The 24,269-nt window shown below is 37.9% G+C and overlaps 1 protein-coding gene across 10 annotated transcripts in view; it reads left to right on the top strand.

Moving 5' to 3' along the window:
- The window catches only part of DNM3 (dynamin 3), a 591,572-nt gene that overhangs the window by 275,285 nt on the left and 292,018 nt on the right, over window positions 1-24,269 (top strand). For all 10 annotated transcript variants that reach the window (XR_014293317.1, XR_014293318.1, XR_014293319.1 and 7 more), the window contains one exon: window positions 21,159-21,272. Coding sequence is in view for 7 of the 10 variants with exons in the window: in XM_082612946.1 (XP_082469072.1) it covers window positions 21,159-21,272 (114 nt within the window). In the remaining 3 variants the exon portion in view is untranslated. The remainder of the gene's footprint in view (window positions 1-21,158; window positions 21,273-24,269) is intronic.

Genomic DNA, 24,269 nt, shown 5'->3' with positions numbered 1-24,269 from the left:
CCAGATGGTGATTCCTTCTGTTTACTATAATTTCCTGGTTTTTTTCCCCTTAGTATAAGTAAATTCACATTTCTTGTTAAAATATAAAATAACTGGAATACCCTTATGTTGTAATTATAAATAGAGTGTTTTTCTGTTATATTTTCTAATTATTTAGTGCTATAAAATGAAAACTTGATTTTTAAGCATTTATTTTGAGTTTGTGGAATTTACTGTATTATCTAGTAGTTTTTAATTTAATTATAATTTTTTTCTCATTTGTGGAGTTGTATCTTTTATTTCTATTTTCATATATTATTCCTTTCAGAACATTATAAAATTATAGTAGATTTTCTTAGCTTTTCTTTTTATCTTGATGGGAATGTTTACAACCATTTGATGTTGGCTTTTGGTTTAAAATATATTTACTGTGATAAAGAAAGAAATGCCTCTATTTTTCTGCAACTGATATACTCAGAAATGAGAAGTGAGTTTTGTTGAGATGATCATGGTCTTACATATTGAACAAATTATGTAATTTGTTATACTGATAGATTTACTAACCATCCTTGCTTTCCTAGTATAAGCCCTATTTGGTCATTAGTGGGTGATTCTTTTACCATTGAATTAGTTTTCCTATTATTTAGCTTAAGATTAATATATTTTACCTATGAAATAAGGTTATTCTTTATAAAAATAAATGAATATATTTATAAATAAAAAATGAATGATTTTGCAATACTATTAAAATTCCTAGTGAAAGAGAAATGTCACAGAAACTGAGGAGAAAAGAATATTGTATGCGGGGCCTTCCCTGGTGGTCCAGTGGATGGGAATCCACCTTGCAATGCAGGGGACGCGGGTTCAAGCCCTGGTCAGGGAACTTAGGATCCCACATGCCGCAGAGCAACTAAGCCTGCACGACACAACTAAGACCCGACGCAGCCAAATAAACAAATAAATTAAAAAAAAAAAAAAGAATATTGTATGCCTCATTCCTCATTATCTCAATTTACTTGATAAGACAGGAAGCTGGGCTGTTTGTTGAGAGCTAGGGAAGTGGGAGTTAAATGTTACATGGGAGTCTTAAGAAGATGGTGAAACTCAGTATAGGTACCAAGTAGAATGTAAAGAGCAGCAAAAGGGCTTTCAGCTGTTGGCCATGCTGGGGTCTCACCACCAGTTCACATGCTGAGACTCCAGTGTAGAGATGCTAATTTCTTTATTTGTTATACTGAGAAAATCCCAGTCCTTTCAATTTAGCAAATTAAGGGATTAGCAAAGAACAAATCATAAAACCTCACTGACAACAAAGGTGCCATGGGATCTTTTGTTAGTGATGATATCCATGTCCTATATCAGAAGGTCATTTTGAAAGGGTGCCACTGATTCACCATCACAGTGAAAATAGAAGTAAATCAAAGCTGAGAAATTCTTGTATGTATTTCCAATAGAGCTCTTTTGTTATTTTTGTTCATTGCTTCCCATATTGAAATCAAATCCACCCAACATAAGTATGTCCCCAATTCGCCATGACCAAGGCAAATTGCAGTTTCTGTCCCTTGAGCACGAATCATTTCATACTCAGTGCAGTAACATTAAAGAACTTTTCTTGACTCATAATGTTTAGCCCAGGAGCCTCAAAATACAGACATCTTTACATTCTTAAGACTGAGAGAGAGTCAACTTTCATTGAGAGTCCTGAGATGTATGTTCATAGAAAAGAATGCTCATGCTGACCATGTCAGTTAGACAGGGGAGGACCTGGTCATCAGCCTTGTGGGCTCCATTCTCAGCATCACTCCCAACTCACTGCTTTATTTTGAGTCTCATTGTCAGGTAACTAAATGTCGGAGCATTTATCCTGGCATTAGTGTAAATTGCTGGGATAATTTATCATAATTAAAAAAAATTTTGTTTTGTAATGGAATAATTCCATTTGAGAATAATCTTATTTTTTCCCTCAAAAATTTAAATATATTTTCTAATCTTAGGGTCTCAGATTTCCCAGATAATAGCTTTATAAGTCAGTTCAAAATTTTATTTGCCCTAAATTCCCCACCCCTTTGTGAAGTGCCTCCTTTTCTTCTTTCTCCAGGCAGCTCAATGAACAGGTCTCTAATAGCTTCTGCAGAATCATATTAACTTTTCCTCAGGAGTAGTTTGAGTGGTACAAGAGGATTGTGATTTAATCACAGTAGTCTTAGTAGATTGAAAGAGTTAATGCTGGTCTCAGATTTATCTGAAAAATCATGGAAAGACCAATATGGTTTATTTTCCTAGTAGCATATACTTCCTAATTATGTAAGTGCAGAAAATAAAACTTATCAGAGATGATCTCTTGAGCAAAACGTAAACTTGTAGAACTTTAAACTAAGGAATAAACTGTCTTGCCCCCAAAGTAACTATGAAATCTCTTTGACTCAGCAGCCAATCCATTCCCACCTCAGGGAATTCCATTAGGCTGAATTCAATGGGATGAGTATTCCCACTCCAGGAAATGAGTGTCCTGGCTTCATAATTGAACCTAAGTTCCTTGAAGCTTTGTACTGTGCTCTTGCCTCACCAAATAATTGGCTGAAGTTTTTGTCCTGATTCCTGGTGAGGTTATTTTCACTCTTGGCCTGTGACGGATGGTCCCTGTGGGTAGATTGTGCTATGTGCTGCCATTTATATTGCCTGGATGGAGCACTACTTGGGAATACTATACATAAATAAAAATGAGTTTTAGAAATACAAATACGAATAGGAAATTCAGTCATCATCATAATTTGTTTCTAATGCCTATGATTATTCTTTGTTTGTAGTATAGTATGAATTCTTTATGTATGGAGTTCTACCACTTCCAGCTCCTTTTCTGAGTTTTAATTCAAGTCTCTATTGACTTTTTATAAATGTCTTTTATGAGAATGCACTATCATAACTAAAACATGAGTTTAATAGCAAGTCATTTGTTTCCTGCCCCAGTCTACTAAATATAATCTTAATTAAGGGAAGACATTTTTAACGTACATTTGTGTTTTTTTTTTCTCTTCAAAAACCTTTTCCTTCTCCAGCAACTCTGGTCTTCCTGTTGACCTGCTGTAAAGTGGAGGTGGGGAAAAGGAAAAGGAGGATTTGTTTTTCAGAACTCAACTATCTATAAATGACTTCCTTTTGTTTGGTACATCCATTTGCAGGGTTTCATTTTCAAATGCCTGGTTACAGGATCCATGTCCTGGAGGAAGGAACCGTGTCATCCTTCACTCATCCTGTGCACATAGCTCAACGACTGCTCCAAATATTATCTTCTATCACTTCTGGCATTTTTTGTACTTCTCCTCTTCCTGAAGTTCATAATTCATGTCACTGATTTCCGGTGCATACGGAGTCAGGTTTTAGAAATATGAGACAATTTTAAAATTACAGATGCAAAGCCTAGTGTTTGAGCCAACATCTGCAACTAGTTTACAGGATTAAGCAAAATAGCTGCTCTGGATGACTGATATTTACCAGGGCCTCTCCATTTCCCATCAGAAAGTAGAATGCCTGTTATTTATATGTTCTTCAGTTTTCAACAGAAATCAGGATTTCATCTGTTACATACCTCATTTTATTAAGTTTCCTCACAAAGTATCTTAAGTTACAGCCAATTTTCTATTAGCCATGATTAAGGAAGTCAGGAAGAATATGGGTAATTAAAATCCATAAATTAAAAGACTTATTTAACCAGAATTCAACACTCTCTCCTAAAACTTTTTGCTGAAATTACAAGCAAGTAAAACATCTGATGTGATTTTCTTTTGTTTTGTTTTGGTGCAAACAAAAAAATCTGAATGTGCCACTCCCTTGCTTACAACCACTCAAAAGTACTTCTTTCCAATTAGGATAAAGTCTAAACTTTAACATCCATTATTCATTCCGTGCCTGCTTCTAGTTCCTTCTCTTGCCACTAGCACTCTTGAATTCTGTGCTCCGGCAATAGTGACCTTCAGTCAGTGCCCTCAGTGGTCCAAACTCTTTCCCTGCTGGGGCTTTTGATGTGCTCTTTCCTGTGCTTTAGAATAGCTTCTTTTTCATTTTTGCCTGAGTAACAGCTTCTCATTTTCCTTAGTTTATCACTTCCTTAGGAGTACTTTCCCTATCCTCTATAGTGTTTTCAGTCCTCTGCTGTATGTTCCCATAACAGTCTGTCCCTTTCTCATTGATTGTTTGTGTATTTTCTTGTGTAATATTGTTCTTCCCTGTTTGCCTGTAAGCTCTGTGAAATCAGAGACAGTAGTTGCCATGCTCACTGCTATGTTCTCTGTGTCTAACGTAGTGCCTGCTCATGATAGGTGTCCAAAAAACTGTCGAATGAGAGTTACATATTTTAAAATCTGGAGGTAAATGACCAAATATGTAAATGACCTCTAAAATATTGTGAGGTTAACATTCAGAAAGGAACATCTAGAATATATTATAGCAGCTTATTAACTTTGAACGTTACTTTTTGTCATCCAGAGGAAAAAATTGGGTCTTAATTTATAATTGTTACTCAGAGTTGTCATTTCAGGCTTGCTTATGGTGATTATTCAAGTTTTCCACCTAAATACGTCACTCAAAAAATAATTACATATAGCTCTAAAGTGTGATTCTGATTGTAATAAATTCCAATTTTATAAAGAAACTGATTTAAACTTGATTAACAGTTAGAGCTAACCACCCAATTATGAATTATATTTGGACTCCAGCAGATGCTGTTGTCATTTTAGATAGGTGAGTTCTTCATTTATCATCTTTGATCTTTACGTGGTAGATATCTCCTAGGCATTGTGACAGTACAGTATGCCTGCTACACATTTACAAAAAGCCCTTGGTGGTGATGTTCCCCCTGGTTTAGAGCCATTATACCAATAATTTATTACTAACCTGTGATCTAGGGAAAGTATAACTATTTCAAAGGAGCATAAAGTACAGTTTCTACTTTGATAATATCTACCATTTATTGAACATTTACCAGATGCCAGACTTCATCTCACTTAATAGTCACAACACCTACTTGAAATTGGGACTATTAGCTCCAATTCTCAGATCAAAAAATGAGGCTTGATTAGACTAAGTAACTTGCCCAAGTTCATACATCTAGTAAATGGCAGAACTGACATACAAATCCCAAAAGTCCATGCTTTCAACTAAGCTATAATCTTATTGTGATAATGGGAGCAAGGCAAACACAATTGCTAGTAATTCAAAACAAGATGATGTAAGTGCTAAATTCAGATAATGAACAAAATGTTCAGAGAAGGAAGAGATCCATATGGACTACTGGAGCTTCTTTATTATTTATTAAAATAGTATCACAGATTAATTCCTTTTTTTCCTTAGAGTGTTATATTACCCAGAAACTGCTACATGTATTTGTACTTCTACCTATTACTCTTTGGTATATTTGAATTTTAAATAATCATGTCATAAAATTAGCTACCACTTTTTTAGTGGCTGTTTTGTATAAGGTAGTGTGTTAAGTGCTTTGTTCTTCAACACACTTTAACCTGGATCCTTGAAGGACAACACATCTTCTTGCTTCTCATTATGGGCCAGAATTTCCAGGAACTTTTTAATAACAGGTTCTCTGTTTGATATATATTTTCTTCATTGACCAATTATTAACTTAAAAAAATTTTTTTTAATTATTATTATTTTTTTGGCCACACTGCATGGCTTGCAGGCTCTTAGTTCCCCGACCAGAGATTGAAATTGTGCCCCCTGCAGTGGAAGCACAGAGTCCTACCACTGGACCGCCAGGGAATTCCCTGGCCAATTATTTACTTAAAAAAATTTTTTTGGAAGAAAATTTTTCTGCATCTAGAAGATGTTGTGCAGGTATTGATTCATTACATGAAATCAGAGTTGCATGGGAGACCTTCAACTCTGTTCCCCATCCATTCCAATCTGGCTGCTTCCCCTCTCCATCAAGCCACAAAAATAATGCTTGGTAAGGTTGTACCTCCAGCTTGTATCTGTGGAGCCACAGTGGTTTTTCAAATATTGAATGCTTTTCAGGGAACTCTACCTAATGCACTGTGGTAACCTAAATGGGAGGGAAGTCCAAGAGGGAGGGGATATCCCCTCCCTTTTGGATGTATATGTACATTTGTATGTGTATGGCTGATTCATTTTGTTGTGCAGTGGAGGCTAACACAACATTGTAAAGTGACCATACTCCAATAAAAACTAATAAAAAAAAGTCAACTGATGAGAATACTTAATTTAAGGAAAACTTTAAAAAAATATATCAACAGATAAAATTCTGTTGCTGTTTTTCTGAAACTAGAGTGATCTAACACACTTTCTGAAAAACATATAACTGATATCCCTTTTGAGCATATCTTTAAACTTTAAATGTTCCAGCCATTAAAAAAAAAGGTAACTAAAAAAAAAAAAAACCGAAAACAAATATTGAATGCTTTCATACCGGTTCTAACTGACTGCTCCCCCAAGTGCCTGCCTATCAGCAGAGAAGCTGAGAATCCCTACAACTTCCCCCTTATCCAGACATTGAAGGCAAAGTTCTGGTACAGAAGGGGACCTTTAATACCCTACCCTAGTACTTTGACCCCCACACCCCTTCAGATTGGTCATACTAGTATAATGCCATACTAGTTGTTAATTATTTTTAATATTTTCTCTTCAGTAACCCCCATGTTACCCAAACCAGTGAATAATTTTTTACTTTGAATTTACTTTCCCTCATGGTATCATATGACTTTTTCTTTTTTTTTTTTTTTACATCTTTATTGGAGTATAATTGCTTTACAATGGTGTATTAGTTTCTGCTTTATAACAAAGTGAATCAGTTATACATATACATATGTTCCCATATCCCTTCCCTCTTGCGTCTCCCTCCCTCCCACCCTCCCTATTCCACCCCTCCAGGTGGCGGTCACAAAGCACCGAGCTGATCTCCCTGTGCTATATGACTTTTTCAATCCTTTTGCCTTATTAAAACATTCTCTTCTACTGACTTCTGTTTTTCCTCCCACCTTCTAGCCACTCTTCTCTCTCCGTTGTAGGTTCATTCTCTCCTCCCAGCCATTATATATTGGCTTTCCTCAAGGTTCAGTCCTTAGTCCTCTTTTCTTCTCACTCAAACTCTCAACTTCATGTCATTTTTTTCGTACCGGTGGTTTTAATCACACTGATAATCAACAATTCACAAATCTGTTTATCTTATGATGACTTATCTATAGCCAGTGGTTTATTTTGCATGTTCACATCTTCACATGTCCAGACTGAACTCATGGCTTATCCCTTAACTAAACATATTCCTCCTACTCTCTCTTAGAGAATTGGCCTCCACGGTCTGTCCAGTTTCCAGAAACTTAAACCTTGGGAGTTGTCCTTGACACCTCATTCTCTCATCTTTTATCATTTGTCATTTAAATTTTTCTTTCTAAACAATTCTTAAATGTGTCCACTTCTCTCTCTGCCCATTTTTACCACTCTTGTCAAAGTTATCATTGTCTATGACTTAGGATTCTATCTGATCTCCATCATTGTCTGTGACTTAGGATTCTATCTGATCTCCCTGCATTCTCTCTCCCCTCTCTCTCTCCTCTCTCTCTCCTCTCTCTAACCTCTTTGTCAGACCAGAGATAGAAAAGCAAATGTTTCATGATGCAAATCTTATGTTGTTGCCCTACTTTAAACACTTCAAAGGCTTCCCATTCCTCTCAGGATAAAGACCAAATTTCTTCCCATAAATTACATGGCTAAGCATGATTCACCTCCTCTCCAGGCTTATCTTGCATAAGGCCCATTCTTGCTTTCTGTGCTATGACCATCCCATCCCTACTCCCAGCCCACACCTTTCATGTTAGTGCAAGTGCTAAAGTCTTCCAGGAGGCCTCCTCACATACTCCATGCTGGTCAGAGCTCTATTAACACACTGAACCACTTCTTGGCAGCTGCACCAGCCACAGCAGTAATTCTGTATTTATCTGTGTGAGTCTTTGCTTAGTGTCTATTCCCCCATTTGTCCATAAGCTCCATGAAGTTCAGGGACTGGTCCCCTTTTTGTTTTGGTTTTTGTTTATCCTTGTATTTTTAGTGTGCTCCCTGACATATATCAGGTACTCACTAATTTTATAATAAATAATGACTAAGGTGCTTTTCCTTTCTCTCTTGAAGAAGCTCTCTGGATTATTTTTAGTAAAATATCCAGATTCTACTCAGAGCTTGCTAATTATGTGGTATCTTTTCCTTTGTATGTGTGTGTATTTTTGTCCTTGAATGTGAGAAATAGATGACAAGCTTAGTTCTCATTCTGTTTTGTATCATTTGGAATCTCTTCCACATGGAGGGTTCCCATTAACTTCAAAGGAAGCTCTGCACATGGAAAAGATACACAGGAAAAAAGTGAAAAAAGTAGAGCCCTGATTTTCATCATGGTTAATGGCCTGGATCTTGTAGAGGTTTAGGTGAGTAAATTCTGAGAATAAACAGCTCATTCTTAGTGAATTCTTCAGAAATAGCTGTGCATGTGGCAGAAATAATGCATAAACAGGCAGTTGGGAAAATTGTGGGAAACAAGGAGAGGGGAAGAAATCCCTCAGGAGTAATTTTGAGAATCAAGATAATATAATAGCTTAGTGAGCCATAGAGGCATGAAAAACATACTCATTATGGGCTAATGTTCTGGAAGAGACTCGATGGAAAGGGTTTCAGGTGCTTTTATGGGACAGAATGAATGGAAGCTGATGGAGGCACCATAGAGGTAGTCCTTGTAGATTGGAATGGTCCAAAATAAAGTGGGAAGGAGGCTCCTTGTATTACCTGGTGAGGTTATTTTATGAAAAAATAACTTGGAGTTCTACTTAACCTATAAAATTTTATTTATGTGGTTAGGATTTAAACTTATACCAGTGTTTTTAAGTAAAGGTTGATGGTTACAGACAAACCAGAAAGTTATTATCTTTTTGGCAGCTGTATCTTCAAATAAAAAGGGGATTTGATATGAATATTAAGTGTGAGTTTCTTATTTTCAGTCAGTTTTTATTGCACACTGTTAATATGTTTTCAGTCAATCAAAATCAGCTCCTTATTTAAAATAGTCAAGTTTCTTTCATCATGATCATTTCCCACGTTATATTCCATAACTATTTCTTTTTCTGTTGTGCTGTGGAGTTATTTCACTACCCGACTATTGGTAATCTGCCTCAGTTTTCCAACATGCTGTGTTCATTACACATTAAAGGGAATCTTAAGAAATTGCCTGTTCAAAGCAAGCAATAATGTGATGGCAATTTGCATTTTTAATACCATGGAAATTGTGGGAAAATATAGGAAAATTGAAGGAGGAAATAAATATAACTTTATATCTTGCCACTAATTTTCAATCACAGTTGACATTTTGGTATATATTACAGTCTTTTTTCTATCCTTATCTTAACACATATAACCAAAATAATACCATACTTAATAATACTAATACATACTGATCTAAGTCCTTTACATATATTAACTCATATTTTTCACAACAACTGTTACAGGTGTTATTATCCATGTTATGTATGAGGAAATTGAGGCAAAGAGACTTATGCAGTGTCATCCAGCTAGCAAGTGTTGGGACTAGGAGGCAGTCCCAGATGGTCTGACTCCAGAGTCCTGCCCAGTGTTAGCACTCCCTTGCAAAAATGTTATCTCACATCATAGCGTAGGTGTTTGTCCTCAGCTTAATTTAACATCAGATGAGTATATCATAATCTGTTAAACAGTTTCCAGTTTGGCAGATAGGTTGTTTCCAATTGCTTGCTGTTAAAAACAGTATGGCCGCCAACATCCTTGTATGTGTTGTGAATTAAGGGCTAGGGCTCTGAAGTCGGACCACCAGAGAGACTCTATTTTATTCAGGTGCTAAAGTGCTGAATCCTCTGAGTGTGCTCTGCACAGCAGAGCAAAATGTAAGAAAGCCTGTTAGCAGTGCAATAGGAGCCTGACTGTAGTTCCTTTACCTGTCACATAGGGAAATCCCCCCTCAAAGGATTACTATGTTGATTAAAAGAAATAATGCACATGGAGCTCTTAGCACATCTCCTGGTACAGAGTAGTGTTAGTAAATGCTAGCTATTGTTATTTTTCTTGAATTCCTAGAAATGGAGTCAAACTGTATTCTTTGCCTATTTCAGATACTTAACAAAACTCTGTGCTCTGATTTCCTAGAAAGTTAAATCCATGAAAGGAACATCCAAACATAAAAATGTCATTTAGCCAATTCATTTGTAGTAGTATTTTACAGAGTCTTAAGAACAAAACAAACAATATTTCATCAAATATTTGATTATTTTGTATCTTAATTCGATTATTCTTTAAATCTCTTTAGATATGTTTTACCTTATTTGTTTGTTTTCACAGCTTCTTTATCCCAATCATAAGTTCAATGGGTATGAAAATCTATTTTTCACATTATGTCAGCCCACTGTGCATAGTTATGGCTGCTCTCATTTGTGATGAAGTGGGCAGAGCACCTAGCACAGTGCCTGCTCCGTCATATAGGCATTCAGTACGGATCGGTTGGCCGACTTATCAAGTGTCTCAGGGGAGAAAAACCTTTGAACACTTTCCTGAATTAAACTTATCTTTTAAAACTGCAGGCGTGAACCCCTTTCTTCCTCAGAGTGTGTGCTGTCTGTGGGCAGGCTAGCTCCCAAGTTGAACAGGGGAGAGGATGGGGGAGGGAATGGCCCTGGACTACACTTCTCTATTTATCCTTCTAAATTTACTGGTCTGAGAAGTCACTTTCCTGTTCCACGAGTGGAATGAGTGAGGAAGCAACAGGAGGGCCTCTTCGTCCCCCACCCCTTGACAGTATTCCTCAGCCTTCCTCCACTTTTTATTCCATTGAGTTTGATCATTAAGTTAGTGGTTAACTATGGGTGCAGCTAGCCCGCTTTGGGGGAAGAGATTAACAGTCTATCAGTCCTGCTCTTACCGTCTAGAAGCCTCTCCTCCAAAGCTAATCATGGCTCCTTTGGGCATCCTGCTAGGACCACTAGTGGATAGAGGGCTCTCAGATGGGTCCGAATAGTGCATCGATAAAATTCACTCCAAGGCTGTTTTGTTCCCCAGTCATGTTTCCTCCCTGTTTTATTTCCTGTTTCAAATTACATGCAGCCATTTTGTTCCCCTAGCCTATCAGAGATTCTGCAATGATCACATGACATCATTAATATAGTCTAATACATTACACCCAGTAATAAAATGTCAAGAAAATAGATGTGTCCTCAGTGTGACTATGAACCCCCTCATACTATGGAATTCTCAGAAATTAAAGTCCAAACATTACATTTCCAAAGGAATTTGCAATGTCTAAGATACTTGTGGAACATCAAATTAAAGTCCTCCCCCAATTCTTTCTGGGTTTCAGGCAAAGTGGTTCTCTTGCCCAGGTGGAGTTGGGTTCTTTTAGCAGTTACATACTCTGAGCTGGCCTCCATAAGAATGAGTTTTCCTTCTGGGCTTTGGAAGTTGAACTAATCTCTTGTGTTCCTTACTTCATGAATAAAGCAAAGAGTGGGACACAAAAGATAATACCAGCACCAGCTCCACAGCAACCAAATTTAATAAGACAAATAGACTCCCTAGTCTTTAGGCTACACTATGTTCCCAGACCCTTTTCCTAGATATAGCCACCTACTATAGCAAACATTCAGAGGTATGAATGAGAGAGGGTAGACAGAGCCTGATTTTAGCCCTACCTGGCTGTCAAGCAGTTTTTTCTAGTTTGTGAACCTATAAATTTATTGGGGGAAATCTCTCCCTAAGAGGTTAATTTTGCCGCTATGCACTTACCATAAAGGGGGAAAGCCATCCATCCATACAGTCTTGGAGAAAAACACTTGAAACATTGCTATTGCAAAGTTTAGGACTTTGCAGCCATGGCAGCCCCAGTCACCAGGTCTTGTCTGAGTTACCTTCCTGTCCTGTGCAGCATATTCAAAACCTTGTAATTTTTATTTCCCTTTTGCTTTTGTGTTTCTCTTTCTGCCTCTTGTTACATCATTTCTTCATCTAGAAGCCTGGGCCTCCTAAGGAGACTTTCTCCTGCTTATATAATCCAGAGAGAGTTTGAAAACATGTGCTGGGGTGGGAGGTGGGATTGACTCTTGAGTCTGTCAGTAAGCAACACAAGTTAAGTATAGCTGTCCACAGTTCCCTTCTTGCCCTGATCCAGGGTAAAGTATGGCACTAAGGGCAGCTAATCTAACCCTTCCTACTTCCCACCTAATAAAATAAACCTAGAACCTCAAGAGTGCTCTGTGATATACATATGGACCTCAGTTGCCTTACAGTTTAAACGTAGTAAATCTAATTCTCCCTCCTGAGGCCTACCAGGCCTGTATTTAGAAAGACTTTTCTCCCTATAGTTGAATTCTTGCCTCAGGCACACCTGTTTAGGAAAATGTCTGCCAGCCAAATTCAAGGATAAGCAGCCTATTTCCTGTGGATGCCTGTGCTCGCAAAGGTAGGCCCCTCCCAACCAGCTGAGTGACCTGCCTGGCCTGTGCCCTTGCTGAGCCTATGCAGCTCTGCAGATCCACTGACGTCAGCCCTGCGGTGTGTGAACTACCTTTATAGAAGCAGCTACTCACTTATAGTTAAAGCCTTTTGTAATCTACCAAGATCAAAATATCAAATAGTCTGTGGTTACAAACTCCACACACAGGCTGCAACAGTTAAAAGCCAGCTGCAAACCTGAGAAAAACTTGTATGGTCTACCATAAATAAGGCCAAGGTCAAAATGCCCTGCTCACAAAGTTCAAGGCCCAAAGCTTTGGCCACATTAGAACTTTTCCACATGTACTGTTTTCTTCCCATAATTTTATTCCTTGTCTGTGTATTTTATGATCCAGTGTGCTGGCCAGATGTTGAAGTCTGAATTTGTCGCTAACATATAGGTTTTGCCAAGCCTGAGAAGGCCTGACTTTTCATAGTGGGGAGGACCTAACTGGAACATATACTCTCCAGAATAGGCTTGCCTTTAAGAGGAGAGGCTGAGCTACTCCACTCTCCCTATTCCACTTTCAAAGTATCTGTATCTGGCAAAAGAAGCTTGGGTGATATTTACAGCAATACATATTAAAAACTGGTTTGCCTCAAGCCTTACAAATAAGACATGGCCTTTCAGCTCTCAAGGTCCCTTCCAGTCATATAATTATGCTCATGTTTACTTGGACACTCAAGGCAGAATTTGACATTCAAACACTAAGAGGCTGTAAATGGTTATTGTACTAAATGTTGATTGATTTATTTGGGGAATTTTAGATTTGAATATAAAATTAACATATCTTTCTCTATGAAGAGACTATAATCAATCACATTTGCCTTAACATTCTTTTCAAATTTTATTATTTAGTCTTTGCCTTCTCTTTCTCCCTACTTTCCTTTGTTTCGTTATATTAATTTCCCCTTAGTATTCTTTCTTTTTTGTTTTTAAAATATTTATTTATTTATTTATTTGGCCGTGCTGGTTCTTAGTTGTGTCACACAGGATCTTCGTTGCCGTGTGTGGGATGTTTGTTGTGGCATGTGGGGTCTTTAGCTGTGGCATGTGGGATCTAGTTCCCTGACCAGGGATCAAACCCTGGCCCCCTGCATTAGGAGCGCAGAGTCTTAGCCACTGAACCATCAGGGAAGTCCCGCCCTTTAGTTTTGTTGTCTCTTGTGTTCTGATCATTTTTCCTTAATGCTTGCCTTTTCTTATTTTGTTCCACTGTTTCTCCTTGATTTTGTGATTTCTCTCTCCCTCAATTCTTCTGTGAAAAAGTACATTAGGAATTACTTTTTCTTAATTCTTATTTTGAGCTGTTTGTCATTGGGGAAAAAAGTCCATTTTTGGCAAATATGCTTCTTTTTTTCCCCCAGGAGGGGTTGGGATTGGACCAGAGCTTCTTAAACTTTTTTATGACAGCTACTTGCTGACAGCTTTCAGTGCTGAACACACTTCCATGGATTCCTATGAAGGGATCTAGGCCATGTGTATTCACAGCACAGCAGCTGTAATCCTCTTTTTCTCTCCAAGTGAGAAAGCCTATTGCAATTAAAATGACTAATGTCATAGAATGTAATAATCTCTTCTAATTACTTTTTATGTCAGTTCTTTGCAAATATCATTTTAACTGTTATTAGTAGCTCATAATTTCCATATAGCTTAATTGACTATTCGCTGGACTAAATGATATTTAATAAATATCTGTTTTGGCTATAACGTTCAATACTTCTAGAAATAGTGGTGCATCTTTGAGAGGTGAATCCAATGATGCCAATAAGATCAGGCAATTTATTGCTTCACATCCTCTTAAATTCCCCAAACTCTATTCTTGCCTTTATTTACATAGTAGCTGACATTTTTTTTTCTTGCATTTTCTGCCTCTCTATTAGCCCCCTCCTGGCCTCATTTCTCTGCCTGGCCTAGATTAAATGGATGATCACCCAAATTACTCTCTTGCCCCAAACCTTCAACATCTTTACACCCAGGTACTTAGGTCACTTGGGTCCAGAGCCCTGGATCAGTTCCCACTTACCTTCTCTTTTTCTACGTCGAGTGTGCAGAATGTTGCTAGAGACAATAATGCAACTATGTTGATTGTGTCCCTGCAAGTTATGGTCTTCATTCTCAGCTTCCAACCATTATTTTTATGACCTTATGTTTTTAGAGCAGTTTTAGATTTACGACAAAATTGAGAGGCAGGTACAGAGATTTTTCATCTTCCCCCTGCCCCCACATGTGCATAACCTCCCCCGTTGTCAATATCACTCACCAGAGTGGTACATTTTTTTTAAAACCAAAGATGAACCTACATTGACATCATAATCACCAAAGTCCATAGTTTACCTTAGGGTTCACTCTTGCTATTGTACATTCTTTAGGTTGGAAAAAAGTATAATGTATCCATATAATATCAGAGTATTTTCAGTGCCCTAAAAATCCTATATGCTCTGCCTACTTATCTCTCCCTTTCCCTACCCCACCCTTGACAACTACTGATCTAAAGTCTCCATAGTTTTGCCTTTTCCAGAATGTCATATCATTGGAATCACACAGAATGTAGGCTTTTCAGATTGGCTTCTTTCACTTAGTAATATGCATTTAAGATTCCACCATGTCTTTTTATGGCTTGATAGCTAATTTCTTTTTAGTGCTGAATAATATTCCATTATCTGGATGAACCATGGTTTACTTATCCATTCATCTACTGAAGGACATCTCAGTTGCTACCAAGTTTTGGAAATTATGAATGAAGCTGTTATAAACATGCATATATGTACCTAAATTTTCAGTTCCTTTAGGTGAATACCAAGGATCATGATTGTGAATACCAAGGATCACATGGGAAGTGTACATCTAGTTTTGTAAGGAAGCACCAAACTGTCTTCCAAAGTGTTTGTGCCATTTTGCATTCCCACCAGCAATGTATGTAAGTTACTGTTGTTCTACATCCTCACCAGCATTTGGTGTTGTTAGTGTTTCAGATTTTGGCCATTCTAATAGGTATGTAGTGGTATCTCATAGTTTTACTTTTCATTTCCCTGATGACATGTGATACTGAGCATCTTTTCATATGCTTATTTGCTATCTGTGTATCTTTGGTGAGGTGTGTTAAAGTCTTTGGCCCAGTTTTTAATTGAGTTGTTTGTTTTCTAACTACTGAGTTTTTTTTTTTTTTTTTTTTTTTTTTGCGGTACGCGGGCCTCTCACTGCTGTGGCCTCTCTCCTGTTGTGGAGCACAGGCTCCGGACGCGCAGGCTCAGCAGCCATGGCTCACGGGCCCAGCCGCTCTGCGGCATGTGTGATCTTCCCGGACCGGGGCACGAACCCATGTGCCCTGCATCGGCAGGCGGACTCTCAACCACTGTGCCACCAGGGAAGCCCAAACTATTGAGTTTTAAGAGTTCTTTGATATGTTTGGATAACAGTCCTTTATCAATTATGTCTTTTGCAAGTATTTTCCCTTAATCTGTGGCTTGTCTTCTAATTCTCTTGATACTGTCTCTTACAGAGCAGAAGTTTTTAATTTTAATGAAGTTCAGATTACTAATTATTTCTTTCATAGATTGTGTCTTTGGTATTGTATCTAGAGAGGCATCATCATACCCAAGGTCATCTAGACTTTCTCCTATATTATCTTCTAGGAGTTTTTAGTGTTGTGTTTTGTCAATCTTTTTTTTTTTTTTTTTTACTAATTCCAGTTATGTTGTCTCATTCAATTACTGATTGTCCCAATGCTTAACACTATCCTCAAAGCTTCTTTCCAACTTCTCAGCCTCACTTTCCTGCAGATAATTATCTATTCTCTTATCCAGTGAAATGGAAAGATCAACTATAACCGTTCTAAACTTTCTACCCTTTTCCATTCAGAGAACCTACATCTACCCTCATTCTTCCAACCTCCCAGGCTCACATTCCTGTTCAAAGACAGCCCCCTCCCTGTGCACTTCATCTCATTCATTCCCATCTTTGTTGTCCTTGTATCATTTTTCTATATCACTAACCTCTTACTCTGTACTGTTAGTTCTCCTCAAGCAATAAATATGCTCGATTCTTGCCTATACTAAAAAAAAAAAAAAAAAATTCCCAAACCAAAAAACAACAGCAGCAGCAGCAACAAAAGCAATGACAAAAGCACCTCTTTTGACCCTGTGTCTCTTCTGGTTTTAACTGGCTTTCGTCCTCCTCTGGAAAGAGCTCTCTTTAGTCATTGTCTCCATTTTTCACTTCCCATTCACTTTTCAACCCAGTGAACTCTGACTTATCCCACCACCTCACTTCAACTTGCATAGCTAAAGACACTATGACGTCTTCATTGCACTTTCTATGTCCCTTTCTGTGCTGAATCTGACACTCCCAATGGCACATTCCTTGAAATTCCCCTTGCCTTTGGCTTCCATAACCTCACTGCTCTTATTTTTCTGACATTCCTGACCACCTCTTAAAAGTCAGTATTTTCCCCAGGATTTCCACTGTGAGCCACTGCTATTTCACACAGTTTTAACTGCCACCTATGTATATATGCTGATGACTTGCAAATCTGCATGTCCATTCCTAACATTTCCATTTTGCTTCAGAGGTCAGGTCACGTCTATGTGTGTCTCCCACAGGTGCCTCAGATTCAACATGGCCTTGGCTGAATTCATCATCAACTCCCCTACTTCTAAAACTTGGTTCTCTTTCTCTATTCCTTCTGATTTGGTAGCCCCATGAGTTTCAGAATCATTCTAGAACATCACAATGTCCAATAAAAATATAATGTAAGCCACATGTGTAATATAAAAATTTTCTGGTAACCACATTAAAAAATAAAATGAGTCAAGTGAAATGAATATTAAGAATAGATTTTATTTAACCCAATATATCTAAAATATTATCATTTTAACATGTGATACATTTTAAAACATTTAATAGATATTTTACATTTCTTTTGTACCAAGTTTTCAAAATCCAGTGTGTATTTTACACTTACCACACATCAGAGTTTGAACTAGTTATGAGGGCTCAATAACCATATGTGGCTAGTGGCTACTGTACAATGCAGTTCTAGTCTTTACCTTCACTAATCTCCCTTTCACCCAGTCATAAGTCCTATTGATTTTGTCTCCTAGGTGTTTCTACAGTAGGTTTATTTATTTTCATGCTTTCTGCTCGTGGCTTTACTTTACACCTTGATCATGTCTCACTTGGTTTATTGCAATAGCTTACATAACCTAGTTTGTCTCAGGGAGCATGCAAAATTCACTGGAATGCAGGAGGATATAGTAGAACATCTACATACATATTTTTATCTAGAAAATAAGGAAACAGTTAAGATTTATTAGTATTGAATATATATATATATATATATTATATATATATATATATATATATTGATGCCAGTGCCCTCACTTTGTATCACAGAGAAGTCAATAATAAAGTTATAAATGTAACAAATAAAATACATTTCCCCCACAAAATAAAAAAAATTAAGATATTTATTTCATCTTCATATAATACTTTAGAATTTCTTTGGGTATTTCTATAGATGTACACAGTTTAGTAATACATTGGTCATATCTACTTAAAAAATTTACATGTGTACTTGAAAGTTATTTTGGTAATGCCAAATTTTATCGCTAAAATTGGTGGTCTATTGAACTGGATTGACTCTGGCTTTACCCCGCTTGCCTCTCCAGCCTCAATTTCTTCATCCCACCTCACATTTTCTGCATGAAGTGGCTCTTTCATATTTTGTTCTTGTTTGTCCTTCTTCATGGAAAACAAATAAATAGGCAAACGAACTATTTCCTGACCTAACTCTAGTTCTCTGCCAGGCTCTTTCAAGCTATCATGTCTCCAAGGAAAGCCTATTAACATTACCTAAGTTGTATCCAGTCCTCCTTCTCCTGCTAAGGATACATCTCTTACTACACTGTTATGTTGAAATTATCTCCTTATGCATCTTCATTCCCTACAAAACTAAAATTCTTGAGGACAGGGGTGTGGCATCATCATGCTTTTTCATCTTGACATATGATAGGTTCTTAACAAATGTTTGTTGAACTAAATTCATGGCTCTCCTTGATGAAGCCAGCCTGTTCTATCAATGGATGAAATGGGGATTTTCTTATTGCAATTTGTGGAGTATCTGGAAGACTTCCTCTTTGTCCAAAGATGCCTGATAAAATGAAATAGTAAATACACTTTCATTAAGTACTATAATTAATATGCTATTTGTAAGCCCTGGTAGTGTGGGTAACAATCTTATTGGGAAATAACCAGTTCCTTCTTACTAAAAAATTAAATGAGATTATTTGCTCTAAGACGAATGAAGTTTTTTTTTTTGTTTTTTTTTTTTTTTTGCTGTACGCGGGCCTCTCACTGTTGTGGCCTCTCCCGTTGCGGAGCACAGGCTCCGGACGCACAGGCTCAGCGGCCATGGCTCACGGGCCCAGCCGCTCCGCGGCATATGGGATCCTCCCAGACTGGGGCACGAACCCGTATCCCCTGCATCGGCAGGCGGACTCTCAACCACTGCGCCACCAGGGAGGCCCACGAATGAAGTTTTGATTGTATGTATACATGCAACGGCTTTCAAACTTCAGTATGAATAAGAATCACTTTGGGACATGTTAAAATGTAGATTCCTGGGTTTCATATGCACATATTCTGATTCATTTGGATTTATAGGTATCCCAAGAATCTGTACTGTTAGAAAGCATCCCAATGGTTATTTATTATAACCATTTTATTTTATTAGCTGGTAGAAACCAGCTTTCTATAATACTTTGAGAAGTATTGTTTCCTTCTTTCTGAAGCAGAGGGTTAAGAAGGAGTTAAGTTTGAACAATGGAGAGAACTACCTTAATCTGGGCCTGAATGGGTTTCTACCTGGGGGTCTGTAAAAGTTAAAGAGTTAAAAAGGAAAATGGGCAATGCTGGGAGATACTGAAACAGGGAATCAAGGGTGACAGAGACTAGGATTGTGGAAAGAGGCTTGGAAGATCAATAATGACCTTGGCTGGGCTTCCCTGGTGGCGCAGTGGTTGAGAGTCCACCTGCCGAGGCAGGGCACACGGGTTCGTGCCCCGGACTGGGAAGATCCCACATGCCACGGAGTGGCTAGGCCCGTGAGCCATGGCTGCTGAGCCCGCGCGTCTGGAGCTTGTGCTCCGCAACGGGAGAGGCCACAACAGTGAGAGGCCCGCGTACCGCAAAAAAAAAAAAAAAAAAAAAAAAAAATGACCTTGGCTTATTTCACAATTTTTCCTAGGGTTGACTTTCTTCAACTAGAAAGCTGAAAAATAAAATATAAATATAAACTTAAAATCTGATTATTATTAGGTTATTTTCATTTTCCTTTAGGAAGTGACACTCAGTCATTCAATAAGTAATTTTAAAAAAATATTTCAGGATGTTTAGGATAATGGACATTGTAGGTATAGGGTGATTTTTGACATTTAGAACAATATCATACAATTCCATATACATTTCATTTCTATGACAACAAAAATTATCTAGCATAGAGGAGATCGTAAACAATGCCGTATGGAAAACAGAATTTAACTTTATAAAAGCTGTGAGAAAAAACAGATTTTCACTTAAATGCCATTTATAGGTAATTTCTATCCAAGTTGTTAATGTTGAAAAATTTAAATGCCGTTTAAATATTTTTATGAAGACTCTATGTATTTCTTAGCTTGGCAAGTAACAACCAGAGGTAGATGGATAAACCTAGACCATTAAAAACCTCCAAACTTTTAAGTTTAGCTTATTGTTTCAGCTTTCTCCCCCATTCAGCTTATTGAGAGCTGTTAACAAGGAACTAATTGGTTGGCTTGTTTTTTCTTTTCACCATTCGGTGGCCAGTCTCTGGTAGAAATCCTAATGAGATGCAAACCAGGCAAACAAATGGGCCAGTGGGCTGGAAGGGGATAAGAGACAGTGGGCATGGAGAGTCTATTGTTGTTTGTCCAATCAACTAAATATCTTTTAATTGTAGCATCAGTGCCATAAATAGTCCTGGCACAAGCCTATTAGTCTGCCTTATTTTATTCCTGTTTCAGTCTCTCTGCTTCCACCATCCATACAAGTCTGCGATTTTGATTTTTGTTCATTTGATGGGAGAGACTTCCCTCTGGTTATCTGTGCTTTTGGAAGATATATTATTTTGGGTGTTTTTTTTTAAAAATAAATTTATTTATTTATTTATGGCTGCATTTGGTCTTCGTTGCTGCATATGGGCTTTCTTTTTAGTTGCAGCGAGCGGGGGCTACTCTTCATTGCAGTGTGCAGGCCTCTCATTAAGGTGGCTCCTTTTGTTGCGGAGCACGGGCTCTAGATGCGCAGGCTTCAGTAGTTGTGACACGTGGGCTCAGTAGTTGTGGCTCTCCGGCTCTAGAGTGCAGTAGTTGTGGTACATGGGCTTAGCTGCTCCGTGACATGTGGGATCTTCCTGGACCAGGGCTTGAACCTGTGTCCCCTGCATTGGCAGGCGGATTCTTAACCACTGTGCCACCAGGGAAGCATGAAGATATATTATTCTGAATAGTTTAATAGAAGGTGAGCTTTGAGGGAAAAATGCTATTCTTATTGTAATTTGTATCTTGTTTTTAACTTAGTGCAAACCTGCATTCCCCACGAGCTCATGTTAAATTAAACATCTCTGCTGATCTGTGCTCTCTTGAAGGTGATTCGCAAGGGATGGCTAACCATCAGCAACATTGGCATCATGAAAGGAGGCTCTAAGGGATACTGGTTCGTCCTTACTGCTGAAAGCTTATCCTGGTACAAAGATGATGAGGTGAGCCACAGAAGTGACAGAATTTTTAAAATTAAAATGTTTCTATTTCAAATTAATTGATAGTATTGTGATATACAATTTTAAGACACCAGTGGTTTTCTTTCAGTAAGACTTAGCTTGGGATGTTTGAAGAAGCACTGTTTTTTCCTCATAGATTTTAAATTTTACGATAGTCCCCTCAAATATCTTTTATTTCTTTAATGTAGTCACGTTTGTTTCCCTGAAGAAATGGAGTTAGGGATCAGTAGTTGAAAACTTCCTTCTTTGTAATAATGGCAAGGTAGTGATATAGTGAAAGCGATTTTCATTAAATAATGCGTTGAAAATACTCAAGGTAATAGAGCATCGTAAGAGCAAAGTTAATAGCAGTGATGCAGAGTCAATAAAGCATTTTGGAATTGTTGCTGTGACATCTGTCTCAAATGACAGGCTTTTGAAAACGTCCAAATCACTAGTCTTCAAGTGAGTACTAGATAATTGTTTATACAAATTTTTTCTTTGAGAATTTGATATCTATGTAAAAGCATGAATTATGATAATTATGGTGTTCTGGTTCATGTTAGATGTTAATAATATTGGGCCTGTGACTTATTACTCATTTAAGTCTGATAGAAAAGCACACACAAAAAAATCAGTCTTACAGAGCCATTAAAGTGCTATAAAGTGATACTGGTAAATTTGGGAGGGCATGGATGGAAATTAAGCAGTGTTTTGGAAATTTTAATATCTCTGGTCTGACCTGAGAAATTTTGGGGGCTTATAATGCAGCATGCAAACATTGGATAAGAATACTCTGTGATAGCAAAACTATATACAGGTGAGATTGTGTCAGTTGTACTTGGTTATAAAAGGCACGCGTTTCAGAGTTAAAAGTCCTTCTGCTCTTGGCTTGATATCTTCTGAAAGCACTGCAAGGTGCTTTTGTAAATTGTTGGAGGAAAAACTTCATGTCCTATGTAGTTCTTTCTTTTTCCTAAATGCTTTGTGCAAATAATGTGTTTAATAAATATCAGATGATCAGTTGATGGCCACTAAATTTTCTGCAGTAAAGGAAATCAGATCTTACAGAAAGGTCCAAAGAAAATTTCTACTCAAAAGCTTTATTTCAAATTTTTGTCACATATTTTAATGACTTCAGTCAAACGTGGAATTGGTTGTTGTGAGTCTGATGATTAGCATTGGTTTCTTTCCTGTGCTGGCTGATTAGATATCTCTCTCATTCTGTGGAAGCTCCAGTATTTAAAGGTAACAGCCTCAGGAGCTCTGAGATGCCTTTCTAGATATAAACATCAGTAATTACATAATCTTCTTTTGTGTTCAGTTGCCCTACTAGATCTTCTCTTAGATACATTTTGTTTACAAGTATTTGTTTACAAATGTTCACAAGTAGGTGATCATGTATGTACACTTAAATACATATTGAACTATGGGCCATTCTCAGTTATTCTAGGCAAAGCAAAAGATTTTGCTGAGGAATCATGTTAGTAATAGCTAGTGTTTTATATTTATTAATTAAGTCATTTAATCCACATTACAACCATAAGGATAGGTACTATTATTATCCCCATTTTTCAGGTGAGTAAATGAAGAAAAAACACAACCTTTTGAAAAGTCATTTCTATAGGACTCAGTTTTCCTTATGGTAGAACACTTGGTGTTGGTGAGGATGACTAACTTGCCAAGGTCTCATAGCTACTTGGTAGCAAAGCAGAAATTTGAACACACGCTGTCTGGCTCCAGAGCTTATGACTTCAACCACAAATAGAGGCAAGAATCTCCGAGGTGCTGGAGTTTTCCAAGTCAACCTCATCCCACAGAAGATTTATTAAGATGAGTTCCAGGCATCCCAGCATTGACCTCTCCCTGAGTGTTAGTATCAGGGGCCCTGAAGACTCTGGGATTAGCCACTGCTGTTGGAGTATGGCTTTAGGGTTTCTGAAACAAGCCTGTTGGAAGGCACATGATGCTCCCTGTAGGGAAGGAAGAGGCTTTGAGAGCTTGGTGAGCTCATGGTCACCAGTCAGCCCCTTCTCTCTGCTATAAATTCAGAATAAATTTTTATAAAATCTCTGCTGCTGAAGCTTCCTCATGAGCACTTGGTTACCATAGATAGAAAATACATGTGTGCAGTTATAATATTAACCGAGTGCCAGAGAACATTTTATTAAAGGTATGTGTGTGGAAGGTGGTGGGCTGTGTGTGTGTTTTGGGTCGGAAGGGTAGGTCATAATGACCCTTAAAATAGATTGGACTGATTTTGATGAAGAAAGTTTAGAAAAGGGTTGTTTTCTTAGTTTAGGTCATTTTAAGAAAGAGAAAACGACAGATGAGGATGCTGCTCTATGGAGCTAACAAGTAGACTAACAATACAATATCAGATAGTAAGTGCCCTGAAGAAAATAGGTCAGTGAGCTAAAAACTGATGGGGGAGGGACCTTTCGATTGAGTGTTTGCGAAGAAGTAACATTGGAGCAGAGGCTGGAATGACTGTGTAGAAGATTATGTTGAAGAACATTCCAGGGTGGGAGTGGGCAGGAAGCTTACGGCTGAGATGGAGGAGGAGTAGGAGAGAGAAGTAGGAAATATAGAATCAGAGGTACCTTGTCAGGCCCCACCCAATGATTTGGATTTTATTCCAAGGATAATTGAAAACCATTGGCCTGTGTCAACAGGATGTGACCTGATTGGATTTACGTTTTAGAAGGATCAGTCTGGCTGCTGGGTTGGCCATGATTTGTGGGATGGAATGTGTGTGTGGATGGAGTTGGGGTGGCAAGAATAGAAGAAGGGAAACCAGCTAGGAGACTGTATCAGTGGTTCAGGCAAGAGAAGATGGTGGCTTGTACTGGCTGGAGAGGAGAGCTCAAGTTCAGGGTAAAGCAAACTGATGGGCCACATACAGCTACACTAGTCATTAGCTACTGTTTCTCATGAAAAACTCTGCTCAAGAAACCAGATAGGAGATTTTCCAGATAGTAATGCTCGACTCATGAGCCC

This window comes from Mesoplodon mirus (assembly GCF_964341445.2).
Source record: "Mesoplodon mirus genome assembly, chromosome: 3".
NCBI lineage: Eukaryota > Metazoa > Chordata > Mammalia > Artiodactyla > Ziphiidae > Mesoplodon > Mesoplodon mirus.
This window is presented reverse-complemented; position numbering and strand designations above follow the sequence as displayed.